General features: G+C 51.9%; 1 protein-coding gene and 1 pseudogene across 2 annotated transcripts; both read right to left on the reverse strand.

Moving 5' to 3' along the window:
- Positions 1–3,088: 3,088 nt before the first annotated feature.
- On the reverse strand, positions 3,089–8,713 carry ORMDL3 (ORMDL sphingolipid biosynthesis regulator 3). The gene is made up of 4 exons (XM_079904902.1): positions 8,609–8,713; positions 5,091–5,290; positions 4,225–4,376; positions 3,089–3,799 (listed from the first exon to the last, which is right to left on the reverse strand). The coding sequence occupies exons 2-4, from the start codon at positions 5,262–5,264 to the stop codon at positions 3,664–3,666; spliced, it is 462 nt and encodes a 153-aa protein (XP_079761028.1). The 5' UTR covers positions 5,265–5,290; positions 8,609–8,713; the 3' UTR covers positions 3,089–3,663.
- Positions 8,714–19,134: 10,421 nt separating this feature from the next.
- Positions 19,135–20,751, reverse strand: LOC307177787 (ribose-5-phosphate isomerase-like; annotated as a pseudogene). Its single transcript has 2 exons — positions 20,228–20,751; positions 19,135–19,323 (listed from the first exon to the last, which is right to left on the reverse strand). The product of its transcript is annotated as a ribose-5-phosphate isomerase-like (transcript).
- Between the last annotated feature and the right edge of the window lie 805 nt (positions 20,752–21,556).

Consider the following 21,556-nt stretch of genomic DNA (forward strand, 5'->3'; position numbering starts at 1 on the left):
ATCCCCACCAGCGTCCACGTGTTGGACCACAGCTCTTGCAGTTTTCTCAAATACCGCGAGCATGGTGCCTGGACCAACTGGGAAAAGGAAGCCCATTGCAGTTTGGGGGAGGGAAATATTAGTTCAGGTTTTTAAATCTTCTACCTTTGGCAGCTTGGGTTCAAGAAAGATCCAAAAGTTCTAGGCCAACCAGAACGGTTTGCCTTCCCTGTTTCCAGAAGGTGTGGTGGTCACTACACACTAAGGTGGGATGGCCATCACAAATGCTGGATTCTCCTCTGCCCCTTGTGGAAACTTTCTGGAGGAAAGCTGGAGTGGTGATTGCCCAGAAGGAAAGCGAGATCTGTTTTCTGCATCTCCCACAGCAGAGTTGCCCCTTGCTCAGAGGGGCCTGATGGGTGGGAAGGTAGGCTCACCATCCCCAGCCAGACCCTCACCAGTGCTGATGAAGAGGACCCAGGAAGAGATGAGGGGCATGACTGCCGGACCTCACATTACCAACCCCAACAGATGACTCGCTTCGCTCTGACCCCTGGGCCACCCCCCCTTTCCTGTTCTGCAAGGCAGTTGGATGTTGCCCCTACCAACCATTTACCAGTGAGATGGTCATAAACTGGCCTCAGAAGGAAACAAAAGAGAAAAGGTAGTGCTCTACCTTTGTACTCAAGAGTGGCTGGGAGCTAGGTGCTCTGGACAGCCCCCCACCCCCAAGTCCTGTCTCCTCAGTTTCTGGTCAACTTCTGAAGGGTCCCCTTATAATTGGTAAAATAAAATGAGTCCCAAAACCCCGCCTGGGGCATCTCCCTCCACCCACTCTCCCCTTCACCCTCTCCTGGTCTACTTTTGTCTCCGTCTTGCCTGCCCTGCGGGACGCTCCACGGGCCCACCACGGGGCCAGCCTGACACAGCTGCTCCTCCCCCATTTCTGTTCAGCAGCAGCTCTTGTGTCCCCACCACGTTGGACCCTTCGGGCTCTCTTTCCTCCAAATCCTTCTTACTCTTTCCCCTTCCGTCAATCATTCCGCATCTCCTTCCCTTTCTTCAGGCTCCTCTGTCACCCTCCTGAGGCCAGATCACCCCTCACAGTCTTCCTGGCCACCTTCCCCTAAGTCCCTTCTGGCTAGCCCAGGCACCTACTCACCCATGCTCCCTTCTCTGCCCCTGCCCCCATCATGGTGGCCAACTCTCCACTCATTCCCCACCTAGGAATTCATCTGGGTATATGGAAAGGCTGTGCCCAGGGCCCACAGTCCATCTCAGGGGCCACCCTCTTTTTTTGTCCTCAGCTACTCACCAAAAATGGAGGTTGAAAGAGTCCCCTCCGTGTAAGATCTCTGCACAGTTCCTGGCCACTGTGTCTCAGGAAATTATGATACGGGAATTGAAAAAAAAACAAAAAAAACTGGAAAGCTAAGTGCCCCACCTGTCAGGCTTTTAGATAAGCCACATTATAGCTGGGGTGGAGGCAGACAGGCCAAAGGTAAGAAACCAACCCTTCCCTCCTCCTGGACCCAGGGAGCAGGTGGGAGAGAGATGATAGACATACACAGATGATATACACAGATGATAGATATACACAGGTGACAGATATACACAGGTGACAGATATACAGATGACAGATATACACAGATGACAGATATACACAGATGATAGATATACACAGATGACACTGCACTGAACGCGCTCCCTCTCCTGGCCATGTGAGCCTCAGTAAGTCCTATTCCGTCCCACTCACGCTTATGGTGGGGAGAAGGAAGCAGGAAGATTCCTCTGAAGACACAAAGGCCAGGAGGAGATGCAGCCCTCCAAGGCAAGGAAGAGAAGTGAAACAGGGCAGGAATTCAGAGGAAAGGACTGGGCACCCCTTGGGGCTCTGCCTTCTACATGAAGCCATTGCTGAACTGACCTCCTCCCTGGCCGTGTCACAAGCTCTCCCTCTGCCAGCCCAGCCTGGCTGAAGCCCAGAGGTGTAAGTTCTGTCTGAGGACCAGCCAGGCGAAGTCCCAGAGCAAAATGCTGCTCTCTGGCCGGCTTACTGCCTCTGCCAGTTCCCCGCCAGCCCCTCCAGCTTGCTCTGCTGGAGGCAGCAGGAAAAGCAGAGGTCCCAGGGGCCCTCCCACCATCCAGGCAGAGGGTCAGACTGATGCTCCACACTGCCCCGTCTCCGCCCCCTCCAGGAAGCAGAGGCCAAACTCAGGGGAAATAGGAACACACTGTCCTTTATTTGTGTTTCTCAGAATACTGTACAAAGGGAGTAAAAATCCTATTCACACTTTGCTTAGAAAGATTTTGAGGTCAAAGTTCCTTATGATACGTGGGGCGGGGGTTGGGGGGACCAGGATGCAGAAAACAGGGCCAGTGACGCCACCACCGCCGCTGCCACCGCTCCCTCAGCGCCCTGGCACCCACACCTTCTCAGAAGTAACACGGACCCCAGTCAGGCTGGGGAGGGGAGAAGGCGGCTCCTTCCCGCCCCTGCAGGTCACTCCCTGCGCCTGCCACTGTCCCGCTTGAGAGGGACCATGCGGGACTCTGAAGCCCACCAAACCCCTTTGGAGGTGGCCTGATGGCCCCAAAGGTGCATGCCACACGAGAGGCCCTGCCCCAGCGCAGTCTGCACAAGGAGGTTACCGGGTGAAGGGCTGCAGGAGGGCCCCACCATTCATCATGTCTGTCCCATGTCCCCGCGGCCCTCACACCACTGCAGAGACGGGCGTCAAACTGGACCTGTGCTTACGATGACGCACAGGCCCCTTCCACCCATCTCCACCCCCTCATGCCAACCCCGGAGCTTCAAACCCATAGCCGCCTCCCTTCCCATTACCCCCACCATGCTGTGGGTAAGTGACCCTCCAAGACTGCCCCCTTCCCTGACCACTTCCCAAAGAATGAGGTTGGGTCTGTTCCCCCCACCACCCCGCATCTTACACGAAACCCCGCTGCTCTGCGGCCCCGTTGTTTTCAGTCTCAATTCACCCTCCCCACCCCTGCCCCCAGCCCCCTCCCCACCTCCACCAGGGCCAGAAGGCTGCAGCCCTGGCCCCCCACCTCTGGGACCAGGCCATGCACACTCAGCCCCATCCCCCACATCTCCTTACCCTCCCCACCCGCACCTAGTACCCCGGGGGGTGCTGTACGGGAGCTGTCTGACTTGAATTAGACAATTCTCTACCCAGAGGGATGAGGCACGCTCACACAACTGCTTTCGTATAGATAAGCACACACTAAGTGTCATCCTAAAGACTTAAGAATTAAAGTGAAACAAACCAGAAGCTGTACCGTTCCCTCTGCCCTGCTCACGGGGGTTAAAGTGCTTTAGCAGGCCAAGGAGGCGCAAGCGAGCAGGGGGCTTCCCTGGCCTCTCGTCCGAACCTCATAGGTCTGTGTTCAGCCCAGGAGCCCAGCCCATTCCAGGAGCACCCCCATGAGGCAAAAGGAAAAGATCAAAAGAATCAGGAGGGGTCAGAGCCCCGGGGGGGGGCCCCGGGGGGACCCACCCCAAACTACTTCAAGTCTGCTACTGTGGGAAGTGAGGGGGAAACTAGGGCCCAGAGGCTCAACCCCCAGCTCCGGCGGTACCCGGCGGCTCCTTCTGTCTTCAGCGTCACAGCACAGGCTTCTACCCCTCCCCTGCCATCCCACGCAGGGGAAGGGGCTGCACCCTCAGTACTTATTGATTCCAAAAATCCGGACTCCATGGAGCTGCGGCAGCTTGGGGATGAGCACGCTCATCAAGGACACAGTGTTGAGGATGAAATGGATCTGGTCGTACTTGGTGTAGAAGCTGGTGAGGAAGTACCTGGGTGGGGAAGGTTGGGGGCAGGTATAAGACGCTGTTTGGAAGACGCCTTTCTCCCTCACTCCCTGGTCGGGGCAGGCAGATTCCTGACAGCCGAGGAGTTATGGGAAAGACCCCCCCAGAACAGAAGTAGGGTGGCAAGATCTGTGCAGCTAAAGAAGCCCCTGCTGACCCAGTCCCCTTGCTCTACCCCAAGCCCATGGGCCAAACTCACTGGCAGGAAGGAAGCCCCAACCGAGGAAAGACAGGACCAGGGAGGCACAGCCTGAGCCCAGTGTAAGACCCAGGCACACCCCAACCTTCCTTCCCTTGCTCATTCCTATGCCAAGAGCCACAGCTGGCGAGGGGTTTAAGCCTTGCAGGGCCCCAGGGTCCCCCAGGCCTCGGCCTTCCTGCTGGCGTCCCCCTCTCCCTAAGGCACTCACAGCACGATGGGTGTGATGGTCAGGAATTTCCGAGATGCCGTGAACTGCACTCCATAGTCCATCTGCTCCCAGTGGGTTAGCAGCCTCGCCTTGCCCTGGTCTGGGGTCTCAAAGGGGGTCCCCTTCACCGTGTGCAGGAAGATGTACATGCCCTGGAGGGAGGGGTCTTTGTTAGAGGACGCACAAGGCCGAAGGCCCTCCAGCTCAGCTCCTCCGCCCCAGCCACAGACGTGGGCTCCTGGCGATCTGCAGCCCCCTCCGCTGGGCAGGGGGATGCGGGCTGGAGGTCAGGTGGGAGGAGCTGGGAGCCTGGCCAGAAAATAAGGGGACCCACCGGGTGAGAGGGCAGGCCTGGCATGAGGAGAACTCCGGGGGAGGTGTCAGCCACAGAACCAGCATGGAGACGCCACCCCTCCAGCCCAGGGCTAGGCTCCCTGTGCCTGCCAGCTGGCAGGGGGCAAGCAGATGGGAAGGAACGAGGCCCCTGCTTGCCCACCAAAAGAATACCAGGGAGCAAGCAGGCAGCGAGGGAGCAGAGAGGGGCAAGAGGAAAAGATGCTCTGACATCCTAACTCGGGAAAGAGGCATTTCTGCCCCAGGCTAGGACCTGGGTCCTCTGGACTCTTTAGGGCCCTTAGTTCAGCTCTCCGTGGCCCATCTTCCAGGTCCACAAGTCACCCCATCCTAGAGGTGTGGACCTATCTGCAGATTTTATTCCAATAAAGAGGAGTGGGGCAGAAAGAAGAGGGTGGGGTCCGGGCTCTGCTGACACGTGCCGTCAGCAGGTCACCCTGACGTCTGGCCCAGGTCTGGCGGGCTCCCATCCTCCCCAGCCCCAGCAAAGGCAGGCAGCAACAGGTCCTCACCATGTTGTGGATGAGGTTGGTGAGGGTCCAGACGACGGGGACGCTCACAAAGGGAATGCTGAGCAGCACGACGTGGAGGAGCCCGATGGCCAGCACGTAGGACAGCCAGATGCCACGGCTGTTCATCACCCGCGTGTTGGGGTTCACCTCGCTGTGTGCTGTTCCCACATTCATCCTGCTGCCCCTCTCCTGCCACCGTTCTGCAAACAAGCAGCACAGGTGAGACAGGTCACACCACTTTCCCTGCCCTCTCACACCCTCCAAATCCTGCAGGGAAGGAGGCTCTGCTCTCCCCGAGAACTCCAAGCAGGTCTACCATTTTGATTCTCAAGCGAGGAGGCCAGAGAAAGTCCATGTAGACTTAACTCTATTCATTTCTCACTGCTGGCTTGGGATGAACACCAGGCTGCTCCGCACATAGTCCGATCAGGACAGTGCCCTTCCAGGCACTGGGACTGCCTGGGTGGATAGGTCATCAAGAGGCATGGAGCCCCAGAGTCAAGAAACCACTGCCCATCCCGCAATCTCACCCTCCAGAGGGTCCTCTTCCCACGAAGCCCAGGGGAGGGGAGAAGAGGCCTGTGCCCTTAGAATCACTCGGCATAACCCCTGCTGGACTCCGTCTTGCTGAGGGTCTGATATAAGACACCTCCACCCCTGAGCCCCCCCCCTCCCGTTACAAGGAATAAAAGGAGATGAGAACAGTCAGTAGTGGATAAAATATTTAGGGGGTCATTGCTTCTACCCATCTCCCCTAATTCTCCAATCCTGGGTATGACTGGCAGCGTAGAAAGAGAGGGAAAGGGAAGAAAAGAGAAAACACACTAGAGACGAACTTTGCCCAGACCTGGAAGCTGCCTTCTTGGTGACACAAAACAACCCGTCCAGATGTTTTTTTTTTTTCCGTCCAGATGTTTCATCCATTTGGCAGCCACTCAGGCTACCCCTTCGTGATGCCACCCATTTTGCTGCCAAACTACCAGGGCCCTTTTCCCCACCAGAGGAGAGGCAAGGATAGAGAACACAGCCAACACCTACAGCTCCCACGGGTGGCTGGAGCCCACATCAACATACCTCTCCCAGGGACACAAAACCACACCTGTGGCCTCTCTCCTACCCCCCCCCCTTTTCTCTCTGCCCACCCATTGTCACCTGGGCCTCCTTTCCCAGCACCTGTTTCCAGGTGTAAGTTAGCACCATGCCTTCCCCTGCCCAGCTCTAAGGGCAGAAGCCCTGCAGCAGGAGGAACCAGGAAGGCTGCCCTTGATGCCCATGAAACAACGCAGCCCAGCTGCATTCCTGGATGCAGGTAAGGAGGGGAACGAGCAGCCCCATGTCCAGAGCTGAGCTGTCCCCAGATCCCTGAGGGCCCTGAGGGCCCTGTGACCAGCAGGAGGTGGGGACAGATGGCACCTTTGTACTGGCTCTCCTCCCTAGCTGAGGGAAGATCCTGCCTGATAAAGACCCTAAGGTCATCACCATGATAACAGCCCCATCTTTCCTGGGGATACAGATGAGGGCATCCTGGAAGTGCCCAGAAGGTCACCTCCCTCACCCTGCTGCAACAAACCCCCTCAGAATCGGTTGCCCTCTATCTCTGGCTAGGATCACAGAGTCTGCAAAGGAGCCGATTCTCAAGAATCAGTTCCCTACTTCCAGGATAATGGGAACAAGTTTCCTCCTTTCAGATGGCTCCAAGCTTAAAGACCTCAGGGGAAATGTGACCCACAACACACTTTCCCAACATACAAACACATGAGATGGTCCAGGGTGCATCCAAAAGTAGCGATGCTCCTGGGACCCACCAGCTCGACCCATCACGCTGGATCACTGGGCCTAAGAGAAACCCAAGGAACCAGAAAACCAGGAGTGGCTCAGGTGTTTACCTTCCCAGGGCCTTAGGGCTTCAGTTACCCTACCAGAGCTCCTGGGACACCTACTGCACAAAAGCCTCCACCTGGTGGACAGGGTGGTCGGGGAGACTTGGCTAGGAAGTGAGGGCTCTGAAGAACTTCATTACTGACGAAGGAGAGAGAAAGAATTCCCCAAGTTGACCAGACACTGCTGCCCCTCCCCACTTCTCCCTAACCTAGACCCTCAAGGGTGTAGGAGTAGCTAGACCTCTAGTCCTCCCTAGTGTTTTGTCCAGGAGTGCTAAGAGCCTTGCTGAGTTCCAGATCATCCTACACTCCTTTCTGGCTGTATCAGGGCATCCAACGAAGCCTGATGAGTATAGGAGGGGCCCAGACCTATGACTTAAATGACGCCCTGGGAAGCTTCTTCCTGAAACCTGAACACTAAGTGCCCTGAGAACAAAACATCTCAGGAGCCCACTCCCCCAAAAGAGGCCCCCCCCAAAAAAGAAAAAAACAGAAGAGGTCAATAAACTAAGAAAAAGACTGGAAGCAAGAAGCACTCTTGAGACTTTTGTGTGACTAAGGGTACATATCACCACTGCTAGTGAAATAGCCAACTCCCCTGGCCCAGAAGGGGAGAAATGGAGAGAAGAAGCTGTTGGAGAGAGAGTAGGCGCACAGCAGCTGAGCCTGAAAAGTTCTGCTGCCACCGCTGGCAGCGGGCAGGTGGCTGCCTGTGTCAGTCCCTGATGTGGTTTCACAACCTGCCTCAAACCAGAGCCTGCAGCAACTTTGTTCTGTTAACTACTTTCTTGCTGGTAACTCTTTCCTACTAATTCCCTCCCTTCCTCTCTGGCTCCGTATACAAATATCTCTGCCTAGCCAGTCTGTCAGACACCTAAGCCGAGGCCACAGTGCCAGCAGCCAGGTGAGCGCTTCCTAATCTCTCCCCCAAGTAAGGGCAGCAAATCTTTCGCCTTCTGGGGTGAGGAGCACAAAGCCTGCAACCTGGACCCCAACGGGGAGTCCCTGGCAGCACGCCACAGTGCCATTTTCATTCCGCCCACCCCACAAACCGCAGGGCCACAGTCGTTCACCTCGCAGCTCCGGCTCTGCCTCCCGGACTCGGGGTGGCGGTGGGAATGGAAAAACGGCGAGTACAGGAGGGAACCCACACTAGCACGGGGAGAGGGTGAAGCGAGGAGGCGGAGTTTTCACTATTGTTGGGGTTTTCTGAGTGGGACTTCAAGCCGAAGTGGGGAGCCTCCGCTCCGTTCCCCAGCCTGGGACCTCGCACTCGGAGCCTGGCCCGGTCCGGAGCCCCACCCCCACCCCCACGCGTTCACCCAGCCCTGGAAGCGAACAAACCTTTATCCCCGAAGCCCAGCCTCTCCCCGCCCCCCACCCCCAGACCGAGCACTCCTCTTCTACGCCCCATCCCGGGCCTCCGCCCGCACTTTCCCCTTTGGGCATCCCTTCGACTGATGCACGCCCCCCCCGCCCCCCGCTCGGCTGACGCACCCCCTCCACCTCCGCTCACCCTGTCCCGGTCCCCTCCAGCCACGGGCGCCTCCCCAGCAGCCCCCACCTCCTTTCCCGTCCCGCCTCTAGCCCCAGGAGGCTCCCGGTTTGGCCACTCCGAAGCCGCCCGTCCGAACTCACCGTGCGCGGCCGGAGCTCGAGGCCCGGGAGGGGTGCCCGGGGGCCAGGGCCGCTGCTGCTCCAGCAGCTGTAATAAGCCGCGGCGGCAGCCACCCCGCTGGCAGCTCCGGCCGAATCAACGACCCGCGCCGGCCCCCATTACGTCACCGCCCAGCGCCGGCCCGCCCGCCGCCTCCTGGGAGTTGTAGTTTTTTTTTAACCCCTGCTCCAGCCCAGGCCTCGCTGGGGCCGCACGGAGCTTTCAATAGCAAGAGAAACAAAGATCAGATGGTATCGCTTTGGCGCATGGCAATGCCTGTTTCGGCGTCTGCGCGCTGCTTGTGGGGTTTACTCTTGCCCGATTTTGCTGGCGAGGAAACTTGGAGTTTTAAGTAGCTTGCACAGCCCCTGGCTGGGTCCCCCCAGAAATTCTGACTTCAAGTCAGAGTTTTTCATCTACACCTCGCTGCCTGTGCCCTGGCCCTCCAGAAATCGACTGGCTCAGCCGGTGCTGGGCGCTCCTGGAAGCGGGCTTTTCACAACGTTGCTTAGGATGAGAGTCTGCAGGGCAGAGAACGCAGTCCACAGCCTGTCTGCTCCTCAGTTACACCTGACCCAGGCTGGCCTGGGCCAGGTCCCATCCTCGGCCTCCCCACATTAGAAGTTGGAAGAGGACTTGGGAAGACGACCTGATGAATAGCCAAGACCCTGAGTCCCAGCCCCTGGTCAGCTGTTTGGCTTTGGGTGGGAGGCTCTCGGATCTGCACTTTTCACCTCTGCATGCTCTAAAGGCAAGGGCCCAGATTTTCCTGTCAGGTAGACTTAGCAGGCACTGCTTCACCAGCAGTGTCACCCTGGGCAAATAACTTGTCTTAATCTCCAATTCCATGCCTGTGAAAACCTACCTCCGAGGTTGTGGGAATTCAGAAGAATGTATGTATAGCAGCTGTTGCGTGGTAGGAAGCTGTTGCTCTAGGAGGTTGAACTAAACGACTCTTGAGGTCTCCTGGGTCACTCCCACTCTCCATGTCACCAAGAGTGCCTTGTTTGAGGAGTTTCCAATCCCCTGACCCAGGTTCTAAGTCCACTCTATGCACAACAGGGCTGGAATAGCAGGGTCAGGTGATGTCATGACACGCCAATCTGACTGGCTGTAAACACACACTGAAGGTGAGGGGACAAAAAGGAGAATGCTGGCCCAGCGAACCTGGGGAGCACTCCTCTGGTGACCTCACCCACCCCTCCCCAAGGGGGCTTCCAGGGAACAGCTGTCACAAAGCAGGAGTGGGGCCCCCAGAGGCACCTAGTGGGCACCAAGCAGGTGGATATCTGAAACACTCAGAGCAGGACAGGCAGCTTCTCGAATATTTCCAGGGCCAGTAGCCCAAGAGCACTCAGCCCAAGACCTAAATGGTCACCCCAGAGTCTGAAAAATTTTTGCTGTGTCTTACAGAAGTTCCTACTGGTGGGGAGAGGCCCCTTTCCTTACAGTCAGCCTTGTGAAGAAATAAGCAAAAACTGAGTGTTGTCCTTTCCTTAGAAGCCTCCCCAGTATTGAGGCAAAAAAAAAAATCTCTTGGGCTTCCCTGGTGGTGCAGTGGTTGAGAGTTTGCCTGCCGATGTAGGGGACACGGGTTCGTGCCCCGGTCCGGGAAGATCCCACATGCCATGGAGCGGCTGGGCCTGTGAGCCATGGCCGCTGAGCCTGCGCGTCTGGAGCCTGTGCTCTGCAACGGCAGAGGCCACAATAGTGAGGCCCACGTACAGCAAAAAAAAAAAAAAAGTCTCTTATTTTTCCCAAAGTGAGCCTACTTGTCTCCTTCAACTTTTCTCTGGGATTCTTCCGTCTTCCCCGAAGTTGATCAAGCTCTCTGATCTTTGCCAGTTTCCTCACTCTCTGTGAAGTTCAGTGACCCAGACTGGATCCATGTCTCAAATAAGGGTCTGACTAATGCATAGTCTTAACAGAAAGATTATTGGACATGCCATGCCCTATTAATAGCTCCTGTTATCAAGGGTTTGTTGTTTTTTATCTTTCACAACAGGAATGAACAGAGTACTGACTCACTCTAGGTTTGTGGTAAATTGTGGATCACTTTCTGCTTAATTTAGCCTGAGTCCCTGTCATCATCTTTCTCCTCTAGCTCTCTGCCTTCATAATTATCACGTCTTCACCAAACATCCTTCAGCCTTGAATAGGCCTAAGTACTTAGAATGAGTGACAGCACTCTTGTGTGGTGCTGGGCATGCATAACCCCTTGGACAGACACTTGGTGATCTGTGCCAAGAGGCTGAACGATTGTTCAGGCCTCAGAGCCATGATTCCATTTCTGGTAGCATATTCTAAGGAAGTACGTACCATGCACTATGTGCGAAGATCTTTATTCCAACGTTAGTTATAACAATGGGAAACTGAAAGCAACCCAAATGCCCAAGAAAAAAATAATCGTACTATATCCATTGGGTGACATAGTAGGAAGCCATATAATAAGCAGTATAGGAAAATGTTTGCTAAGTTAGATGAAAAGATCAGGATACAAAATAGCATGAGCTGGGAGTTCCCTGGCGGCTCAGTGTTTAGGACTTGGGGCTGTCACTGCCATGGGCCCGGGTTCAATCCCTGGTCAGGGAACTAAGATCCCACAAGCCCTGCCCCACAGGACGGCCAAAAAAATATATATGTATATAGCCTGAGCATTCTCCAGGGGTGCAGTCAGCAAAACAAACACAATTCCCTTATTAACAAATCAATTGGAAGAAAAAAAGGAAAGGGAGAGACTTACACTTAAAAGAAATTAAGCAATCTGTCAACCAAAAACCTTATCTGGGTCCTCATTCAAGCAAACCAACTTTTAAAAATATATATATTTTATTAAATTATTGAGGAAATTTGAACACTAACTATTCAAATTGATGATCTTAATGAAATATACATTTTAAGGCATGATATGGTGCTGTGGTAATTTTTTCAATAAAAAACCTCGGGCTTCCCTGGTGGCGTAGTGGTTAAGAGTCCGCCTGCCAGTGCACGGGACATGGGTTTGAGCCCTGGTCCGGGAAGATCCCACATGCCGCGGAGCAACTAAGCCCGTGAGCCACAACTACTGAGTCCGCGAGCCACAGCTACTGAGCCCGCGTGCCACACTACTGAAGCCCCTGTGCTTAGAGCCCGTGCTCCGCAACAAGGGAAGCCACCACGATGAGCAGCCTGCGCACCACAACGAAGAGCGGCGCCCGCTCGCCACAACTGGAGAGAGCCTGCGCACAGCAGCAAAGACCCAATGCAGTCAAAAATAAAATAAACACATTAAAAAATAATAATAATAAAATAAATAAATAACCTCCTTATCTTTTGGAGATAAATACTAAAATATGTGTGGATGAAATGATATGATGACTGGATTTGCTTCAAAATCATCGGGGCTGGGGATGGGGGAAGGGATTAAAAGAAACAAGTTGGGCCATGAGGTGATAATTATTGAAACTGGGGGAGGGGAACATGAGATTCTGTTTGAAATTGTCCATAATAAGTTTTTATAAACCTGCATATGCATTAACGATTCTGATGAGACAAAATAGAGTAACGCTGGTAAGATCCTGGCCCCAGACTGCCAGGGTTCAACTCCCATCTCCTGTAGTTACCAGCTGTGTGACCTTAGGCAAGTCACCGAACCTCTCTGTGCTGCCGTTCCTAAAAATGAAGGATGTTGATGATCATGGTGATACCCACCTCATGTTGTTGTGAAGATTAAATGGGTCATTAAGTGTGAAGCATTTAGAACAATTCCTGGCACACAGTGAGTACTCTATATATGTATCAACTTTTGTTAATCCGTTCCACATTTGAGTGATATTTGAGCATCTACTTTACTAGGCTGTGGAAATTCAATAAAATAAAAACAGATCTTGTGTTAGGATGGAGGGTTTGGGGGTGATCTTTTTCATTCTCTAGTTTCAAACTTTGTGTAATGTGAGATTATTCGTTTTAAATTTTTTATGAAAACTGTTTGTGTTTTTAAAACAGAGTGAGTCACCTTTGCAGGCTCTCCCAGCCCTCTGGGAGCTCCTTAGTCTGCTCAAGTAGACGTGTTCCCAGCCTTGGGGTATTTCCATCTGGCAGGGTGGTGTGGCCTCTGCTTGCCATAGATACACTGTGTGGGCCAAGATAGCAAACACGGGCAGGGTAATAAGCTGGGAGTACATTCCTGGGGTGATGGTAGTGGTGGGAAGTGAGGAGGTGGGGCATCAAGAAACAGAGCCCCTTCTTCTGACCCCTGGGGGAATGAATGGCACCCCTCCATTCTTACCACCTCCTACCCCGCTCCAATTCACTCCTGCTACCCTCCGGCTCCCCCCACCTCACCTCCCCCCTTCCCGAAGGGGAGGTTTTGAGGTCACACCCAGAGCAAGTGCGACGAAGCAAGGAGCTGTTTATTTCGTTGGCAGTTGTTTTTATTTGGGTGGGGGTACCATGGGCGTGTAGTGGCAGCGGAAGGGAGGGGGCAGTGATGCTGAGCAGACAGAGCACTGAGAGCTACCAAGCTGATGAGAAACAGGAGGAGGTGCCGGGACGGGCAGCATCGCCAGTGGGCACTCCGCTCTCCTCCCCTCGCCCAGCCCTGTGGTTAGCTATTTTGGGCTGCAGAGGGAAAGAGTCAAGCCTGCCAGGGCCTCCAGGGCCAGAGCCAAGGCCAGAGAACCAGAACCTCCCTCTGGGAACCAAGAGCAGCCTGTTCTTTAGGAACCCCTCAATCTGCATATTCTCTGATACAGACAATTGAGATTTTCTCTCATGAAATAAAAACAGTTTAGAAAACTGTAAATATTACAGATCAAAAGGGCAATGGATATAAAAACAGTAGCTTCAGGAAAAGCTCCCCTCACATCCTTCCAGTCGCATTACTACCCTTAGCAGGCCTCACCTCTTTAGAAATTCTGGGCGGTCACTGCCCCAGATCAGCTTCCTCCTCTTCCTAACACAGCTCCTCCTTCAGTGACAATCACAGCCAACATTATGAGCGTTTGCTGTGTTCCAGGCACTGGGCAAAGGCTTTTACGTACATAAGCTCTCTTAATCTTTAAAACGGCCCTGCAAAGTAAGTACTTTTATTATCTCCACTTTACAAATGAGGAAACTGCCGTACAGTGAGTTTAAATATTTTGCCGAGGGTCACACAACTAGGAGTGGCATTTCTCCCAAAAGTCAATCCTGGACACAAACACTCCTCCAACCATGAGTCCCTCATGTTTCCACAGGTGCCTCGTAAAGACTTCTCTCCTGGGCTTCCCTGGTGGCGCAGTGGTTGAGAATCTGCCTGCCAATGCAGGGGGCACGGGTTCAAGCCCTGGTCTGGGAGAATCCCACATGCCGCGGAGCAACTGGGCCCGTGAGCCACAACTAGTGAGCCTGCGCGTCTGGAGCCTGGGCTCCACAACAAGAGAGGCCGCGATAGTGAGAGACCCGCGCACCACGATGAAGAGTGGCCCCTGCTCGCCCCAACTAGAGAAAGCCCTCACGCAGAATCGAAGACCCAACACAGTCAAAAATAAAAAAAAAATAAGTAAATAAATAAATAATATTTAAAAAAAAAAAAAAGACTTCTCTCCTACACTGAGGGTGCTGTATTTAAGTTACCTGTTACACATCTGCTTCCCCTGGAGGCTGCCTGCTTCATATTTCTTACTCATATTTGCATTTCCTGCATATACTGAGTCCTCAGTGAACATTAGCTGAGGGAGGTAATAGACCCATACATCCCAAACTACAGTCACACCAAGCCCCTAGCCATTCTCAGAACACACCTTACTCTTTCTTGCTCCTGTCTCAGCCTACAATTCCTTTGTCCATCTGGTAGACTCCTACTTGTCCCGCAAGGCCACCCCTCACCTGTCACCGTCTCTGTGAAGCCTTCCCCAGCTGTCCAAACAGAATCCACTGCTTCTCCTCTAGGCTCCTCCGACGCCTGCAAACACCTCAACTAGAGCCCACCCTAGGCTCTCAGGGGGCTGTGTTTGTGCTCACATCCATCTTCACCATTGTCTGGGGGCTGTTCTACTTCTCTCTGCATCCCCAATGCCTAAGAAGCCCAGGAGGTGTGCGTTGAACAAATGAGAGAGTACATCGGAGGATGGGAGCAGGTGTATACACCCTTGTCAGTTTCCACAAGGAACAGGAATGGCAGAGACATTTGCTGCCCCTCCAGCCCACACTGCCTAGGAGACTGGCGTTAGATGGGTCCCTGGCTGACATGATGGGTAAAGTAGCCAGCCCTCCTGCTTTCCTTTTGACCCCCTTCTACCCATGCTGGATCTGGGAGTTTCCAACATCAGGCAGATAGGGTCCTAGAAGCCTGCTGAACTTCCTTCCAAGGTCACATCTTTGGGGCATGGAGTTACTCCCCTTGGAGGAAGGAGTTGTGACTCAGTCGGCCCAGGGTGGGGGCCTGAAGGACCTACTTTCTGGGACCCTGAACTTGGGAGCCAGGCCCTGACGTGCCTCAGCCTCTTCCCTGTCCCACCATCATAGACACATTGAACATCAGGCTGGCAGGGATCTCAGAGGCCATGAGGTCCAGAGAACCGAAGGCCCAAGGGGATTGGGAAGGGATGTGCCCAGTGGCACAAATGTCTGATGATCTTGGGCTCCTCCAGGCATAGCTCCTTCAGTCCCATGCTCTGGCGTCCACCCAGGCCCTCATCACCTCCCACCTGGACTGTTGCAGTAACTGATCTCATCACCTCCCACCGGGACTGACCCCTGGGGGATCAGTCACCTGCATATGCCCTCATCACCTCCCACCTGGACTGTTGCAGTAACTGGTCTCTCTTCCACCAATACATCCCTCACACAGCCAGCAACGTGATCCAAATATCAAAGGTAATTTTAAAACCCTTCAATCGGGCTTCCCTGGTGGCGCAGAGCCCATGCTCCGCAACCGGAGAAGCCACTGCAGTGAGAAGCCTGCACGCAGCAACAAAGACCCAATGCAGTCAAAAATAAATAAATTAATTTATTTAAAAAAAAATAACCGTCAATCCATCAGCCATAGAACCAAGTCCTAAATCTTACCTGGTGTATGAGACCACAAGGATCTGGTCCCTTTCCACTTTAACTGCAGCCTTTGACACCACCCCTTCTGCTCTACTGTCTAGGAGAAGCCAAGCCTTCTCACGCTCCCTTGACCCTGAACATACTCTGCTGCTTCACCTGATGAACCGAGCCTTAAAGACCCAGCTCAAATGCTACTCCTTGGTAAAGCCTTCCCTAACATCCTGGAAAAGTTAGTGTATCAGGTAGGAATGCTCTCAGTTAAAAGCAACAGAAAACCCAAGCAAAGGAATTTTTGTGACCCTAGGTTGCCATCAGAATCTCTTAAGGATCTTTAAAAAGTCCCATCACTGTACACATGACAGATCAATGTAATCAGAATCTCTAAGGTGGACCCAGGCATCCGTAATTTTCAAAACCTCCCACATTCGAATGTGCGGCCAAGTTGAGAAGCTCTGAAAGAAGCAGGAGATTATTTTTCTCACATAGTGAGTCCAGAGGTGGGCAGCTGCCTGTGTCGGTTGAGCGGCTCAGCGATATCCAGGCCGATGTCTCAGTGATACGCTTCACCTTTCTTTCGGCTTTGCTGCCTCAAGGTCACAAAAGACTGTAGTTGACCCTTCATGTTCAAAGCCTAAAGAAAGTTGTACAGAGAAGGGGAGGGCCCAAACCACCCTCTTTTATGAGCAAATCAAAGACTGTCCTAGAAACCCCTTTAGCAGACTTCTGTTTAGACGTCATTGATCACAGTGGACCACGCCCAGCTGCCAAGGTGTCTGGGAAAGTGGACGAGATTTCTGACAAACTGAGAGGACCAATCAACCCTGTCATGAGGGACGGAGCACATCGCTACTCCCGAAACAGTGTGTGTTATCAAGGAAGGAGCTTAGGAATGGATACTGAAGGGTGGCAGAATACACCACCCCAGGGGCTTCCCTGGCTGTGCAGTGGTTAAGAAGCCGCCTGCCAATGCAGGGGACACGGGTTCGAGCCCTGGTCGGGGAAGATCCCATACCCCGCGGAGCAACTAAACCCATGCGCTACAACTACTGCAAGCCCGTGCACCTAGAGCCTGTGCTCCACAACAAGAGAAGCCACTGCAGTGAGAAGCCCACGCGCAGCAACAAAGAGTAGCCCCCGCTCGCCGTAACTAGAGAAAAGCCCACGCGCAGCAACGAAGACCCAACACAGCCAAAAACAAAATAAATTTATAAAAACAAAATACACCACCTCAAAATATGCCACTTGGGTTTAAGGATTATTTTGAGCAGATGCAAGAAGAGCATTCTAATCTCCCCTTTTCTTCCAGAAAACGGGAGACCAAACCCCCATGTGAAAGATGCCCTCCCTGTATGGGAGAAAAGAAACGTTCTTCAATGGAGAATCAAAGCCAAGAGAATTCTGTACAAACAGGCCTTGTTAAAATAGTTTTTCCCTTCCTTTAAGCTCCCCGTATATTTTAGTCACTTCGCTACAATCACTGCTCTTTATTCAACCTAGTATAAAAGTATTAATGTTTTGCCACTTCCCTAGATCTCCATTTCCTTATGAGGGCTCCCTTGTCATTAATATAAATTTTTTTAAAAAATTTTTAATTGAAGTATAGTTGATTTTTTTTTTTTTTTTTGGCCGCGCCACACACCTTGCAGGATCTTAGTTCCCCAACCAGGGATGGAACCCAGGCCCCCTGCAGTGGAAACGCAGAGTCCTAACCACTGGACCGCCAGGGAAGCCCCATTGAAGTCAAGTTGATTTACAGTGTTTCAGGTGCACAGAAAAGTGAATCAGTTACACACACAGTAGGACTTTACAGTAGGACCTTGTTGTTTATCTTTTTTGTATATAGTAGTGCGTATCTGTTAATCCCAAATCCCCAATTTATCCCTCCCCCTCCAAGACATAGAAATGTGTACGCTTTTCTACTGTTCATCTGTTTTATGGTACTTTAATTCCCAAGCCCACCTGAAAAGCCCTAATTGGGTAGAGGTTAAAATGTCGCCCCCCCGCCACCTCCCCCGACAGCAGCAGCAGAGTCTGCGACAGTGACTTAACCTCTCTCTGGGCTTCACAGCTCTGGGCTTCACACATTGGTTCTGGCAGACATCACATTAAAGGCACTGTGCGGACGTGTGTCCACACGTCCACGTCTCCCTCTAGACCGGCAGTTCTTTTTTTTTTATTCTTTCAAAATGACCCCACACTGTTTTATTTCAGCCCTCAAACAACATAAAGAGGTAACAACTTCTGATGCCATGCAACTAACAATAAAGGAACAAAAAAATATTTTATTTTGTTTTTTTATTGGAGTATAATTGCTTTACAATGTTGTGTTGGTTTCTGCTGTAGAACAAAGTGAATCAGCTCTATGTATATATATATCCCCTCCCTCTTGGACCTCCCTCCTCCCATCCCACCCCTCTAGGTCATCACAGAACATCGAGCTAATCTCCCTGTTCTATACAGCAGTTTCCCACTAGCTATCTATTTTACACATGGTAGTGTATATATGTCAATGCTACTCCCTCAATTCATCCCACCCTCACCATCACCCCGTGTGTCCACAAGTCCGTTCTCTACATCTGCATCTCTTTTCCTGCCCCGCAAATAGGTTCATCGGTACCATTTTTCTAGGTTCCACATCTATGCGTTAATAGACGATATTTGTTTTTCTCTTTCTGACTTACTGCACTCTGTATGACAGACTCTAGATTCATCCACATCGCTACAAATGACCCAACTTCGTTCCTTTCTATGGCTGAGTAATAAGGGAACGAAAAACATATTAAAAACACAGTCTTTGAAAGGCTGCTCACAGCAGTAGGTTGGCAGCAGTGGTAAGTATTTCTGGCCAATGGCTTCCAACAAGAGGGGTCTCAACGAACCCCCTCATCTCAGCAAAAGAGCTCCCACACTTTCCCTCGATAGTTTACACACTCTGCGTCACGAGTGCCACGCCACTACACTCACCAGACTTTCGGAATTCACATCTTAAAACATGTTGTGCGTAATCGCAACAAAAACTGAAAACAAAACTGTGGCAGAAAAGTAAATAAATCCAGTGTTTCCAGTAAGGCATCAGGGAATCACTGCTGGCTGCGCCCTTCATTTCACCAGTTTAAAGAAAAGTTTGATTTACATCTCTCAGCAAACCCAATATTCAGAAGCGTAACCAGCAGCCTCAAGTTAAAAGTTTAAAAGACAGTCCTCCTTTCTTTTGGTAAATGGTTCATATACAACATGAAATCAAGTTCTATCTTATAAAAAAAAAACTGAGTATTTTTAACAGCAAAAATATATATGTTTGTTTGTATTTTTCTTTTTAAAAAAGACATTTAATAACAATAAGTCAGAGGACAGGATTTAACCTTCAACCCCCCCACCCTGCCAAGCTGTCTACATGGCACAGATACTTTAAGGCAAAGGCTCCTGGAGAAGCACGTCCGCCTCGGCGGTGGGATGGGGACGTGAGGGGAACACACTCCGCTCCTGCAGGGCCACTTTAGAAAGGCTTCTCCCTCATGTTCACCGAGCTGTCCTGCATCCCAAAGTAGACTCTCTCCGCCATGCTGATGAACAGGCCCGTGTCCACCACACCTGGGATCATTTTGATAGCTGTGTTCCCTTCACTCCATTTGTGGACCCTGTCAAACTTCCAGTCCAGGATAAAATTCCCATTACAGTAAGTCCCCTACGTATGAACCTTCAAGTTGTGAACTTTCAAAGATGCGAACGTGTGTTCACATGTCCAATCACGCAAGTTAGTTCATGTGTCTGGCGTACCTTGTCACATGCGTGCATCCTCTGCAAGTTGTTGTGCTTTTGTGTACTTTACTGTACAGTGCTGTTGCTATGCAACATGAGGAGCTTACTAATGAAGACCTGGTGGAATTGGAGGCCCAGAGAAAGGACAAAGAGAGACAAGAGGAAGAAGTAACTAAAGAACCGAAGAGAGTCGGGATGCAAGAAATGGCAAGGGAATTTTTTTTATTTGAGGAGGTACTGTTAGTTATTGAAGCACAGGACCCGAACGTAGAAAGGTTCACGAAGGTTGCAGCTGCCGTTCAGGATGCAATCCAGTGCTACCATGTCATCTATGATGAGAAAAAAAGAGCTACTACCCAGACATCACGGATCATTTTTTCAAGAGGGTAGATAGAATTGAATCCAGCAAGGAATCAGAACCTGTGCCATCCACGTCAGGCGTGAGTGAAATTGCAGCTTGCCCTCTGTCTCCTATCGTTGACTATCCTTCAGCTCTACCATCTCCCACCTCCTCTCCCTCCTCCAGTCAGCAACTCTTCTTGCCTGTTCACTCGATGCAGCCCCTGTATGCCAGCTGTTGTACTGCACTACTGTACTTTTCAAGGTACTGTACTGTAAGATTAAAAATGTTTTCTTTAATTTTTGTGTTTGTTTTTTATGTATTATTTGTATGAAAGTATTATAAACCTATTACAGTACAGTACTATAGAGCCGATTGTGTTCATTGGTACCTAGGCTAACTTTGTTGGACTTATGAACAACTTGGACATATGAATGCGTTCTCAGAACGGAACTCATTCATATGTAGGGAACTCACTGTTATCCATCGCCAAGGGATCTGCCTTGTTGGCCATTCGAAGTTCAATCACGCCCCCAAACTTCTGGGTCACAGCTCGGCTCACTGGGACATAGGCCATCGGGATGACCTTGATGGGGGTTCCCCTTGTGCCACGGATTCCCTAAGGTTCTTTGAACCTTTCCTGAAATTGGTTATCACGATGAAGCAACTGGCATTGCCAGCCACAATTTTCTCCTGAGTCAGGCAGCCTCTACTGCCCTTGATGAGATTGAGATCAACATCTACCTCATCAGCACCATCGATGGTGAGGTCAGTCTCTGGGTGTCGGTCCAGGTCACCGAGAGTTCAGCCATACTGCAGGATGAGCTGACGGGCCTGGAAGGAAGTGGGAATACAGACGGGGTTCAGATTCTCTTGTTTCACCCTTTCAGCTATTTGCTGCACGGCGTGGACAACTGTAGAACCATTCCCAATTCCCAGCACTTGGTTATTCCTCACGTGGTTCTCCACCGCTGCACGGCCTGCCAGCTTCTTGGCCTCCTCAGCCTTGGACATGATGGAGGGGGCCAGGCAGATGCTGTTAGCGTCCCCACCACCAGTACTTGTCTAGACCAGCAGTTCTTAACTCAGGCTGCACGTTAGAAATACCTGGGGAGCTTTTTAAAATGCACCAGGGCCTAGACCCCACGCACAGAGATTTTAACAAAATTGGTACAGGTAAACCCAAGCATAACTAATTTTAGAAACTCCCCCAAGTGATTCTAATGTGCAGACTGGGTGAACCACTGGGTTAACCACAGCCATCTGAGACCCTCAGAACAGGGGCTGAATCTTGAGCACAGTACTACTTATAACATGGGGCTCACAGGAAACCCTCACTGAACGAATGGATGAATGAATGAATGGCAGGGAAGAACTTCTGCTCCAACCTTGTCAACCCCCAGTCTGCACTGTGCACCGTCCTGAGTGTGGTTCCTTCCTCCTCTCTGTCCTCCCTTCTCTACTGAGCACTGCACTTAACCACCCTCAGTGCACCACGTCCATGAGCCAGCTGGACCCTCCTAGGTGAGCAGACTTCCTACTTCTCCAGCAGCTGCTGTGCTGGAAACCCCAGTCCCACTCTTTCCTGGTAGCTGGCCTAGTCGGAGAAGGAGATAACTCACCTCTTGTGCCTTCGTTAAAGCCCCTGCCCAGCGTGACGTGAGAGCCGTGGGAGGGGTAGGCTTCCATGTGCTTCCTCTTCTGCTTTCAGGCCCAATCCCAAAATGGACTCCCAAGTATTCAGTGGCAGAGTGCCTGGCCTAACTAACAAGCAACCACAGACAAAATGTTCACTTCTCCTGTCCAGGTGTAAAAAGTG

The sequence above is a fragment of the Stenella coeruleoalba genome (assembly GCF_951394435.1).
Source record: "Stenella coeruleoalba genome assembly, chromosome: 19".
NCBI lineage: Eukaryota > Metazoa > Chordata > Mammalia > Artiodactyla > Delphinidae > Stenella > Stenella coeruleoalba.

Excerpts from the sequence above, each read along its gene's own strand:
- ORMDL3 (XM_079904902.1), bottom strand. The coding sequence starts at position 5,264 with ATGAATGTGGGAACAGCACACAGCGAGGTGAACCCCAACACGCGGGTG. Across the intron at positions 4,377-5,090 it reads CCAACCTCATCCACAACATG|GGCATGTACATCTTCCTGCA; the intron begins GTGAGGACCTGT and ends CCCTCCCTCCAG. Across the intron at positions 3,800-4,224 it reads ACCATCACACCCATCGTGCT|GTACTTCCTCACCAGCTTCT; the intron begins GTGAGTGCCTTA and ends TTCCCCACCCAG.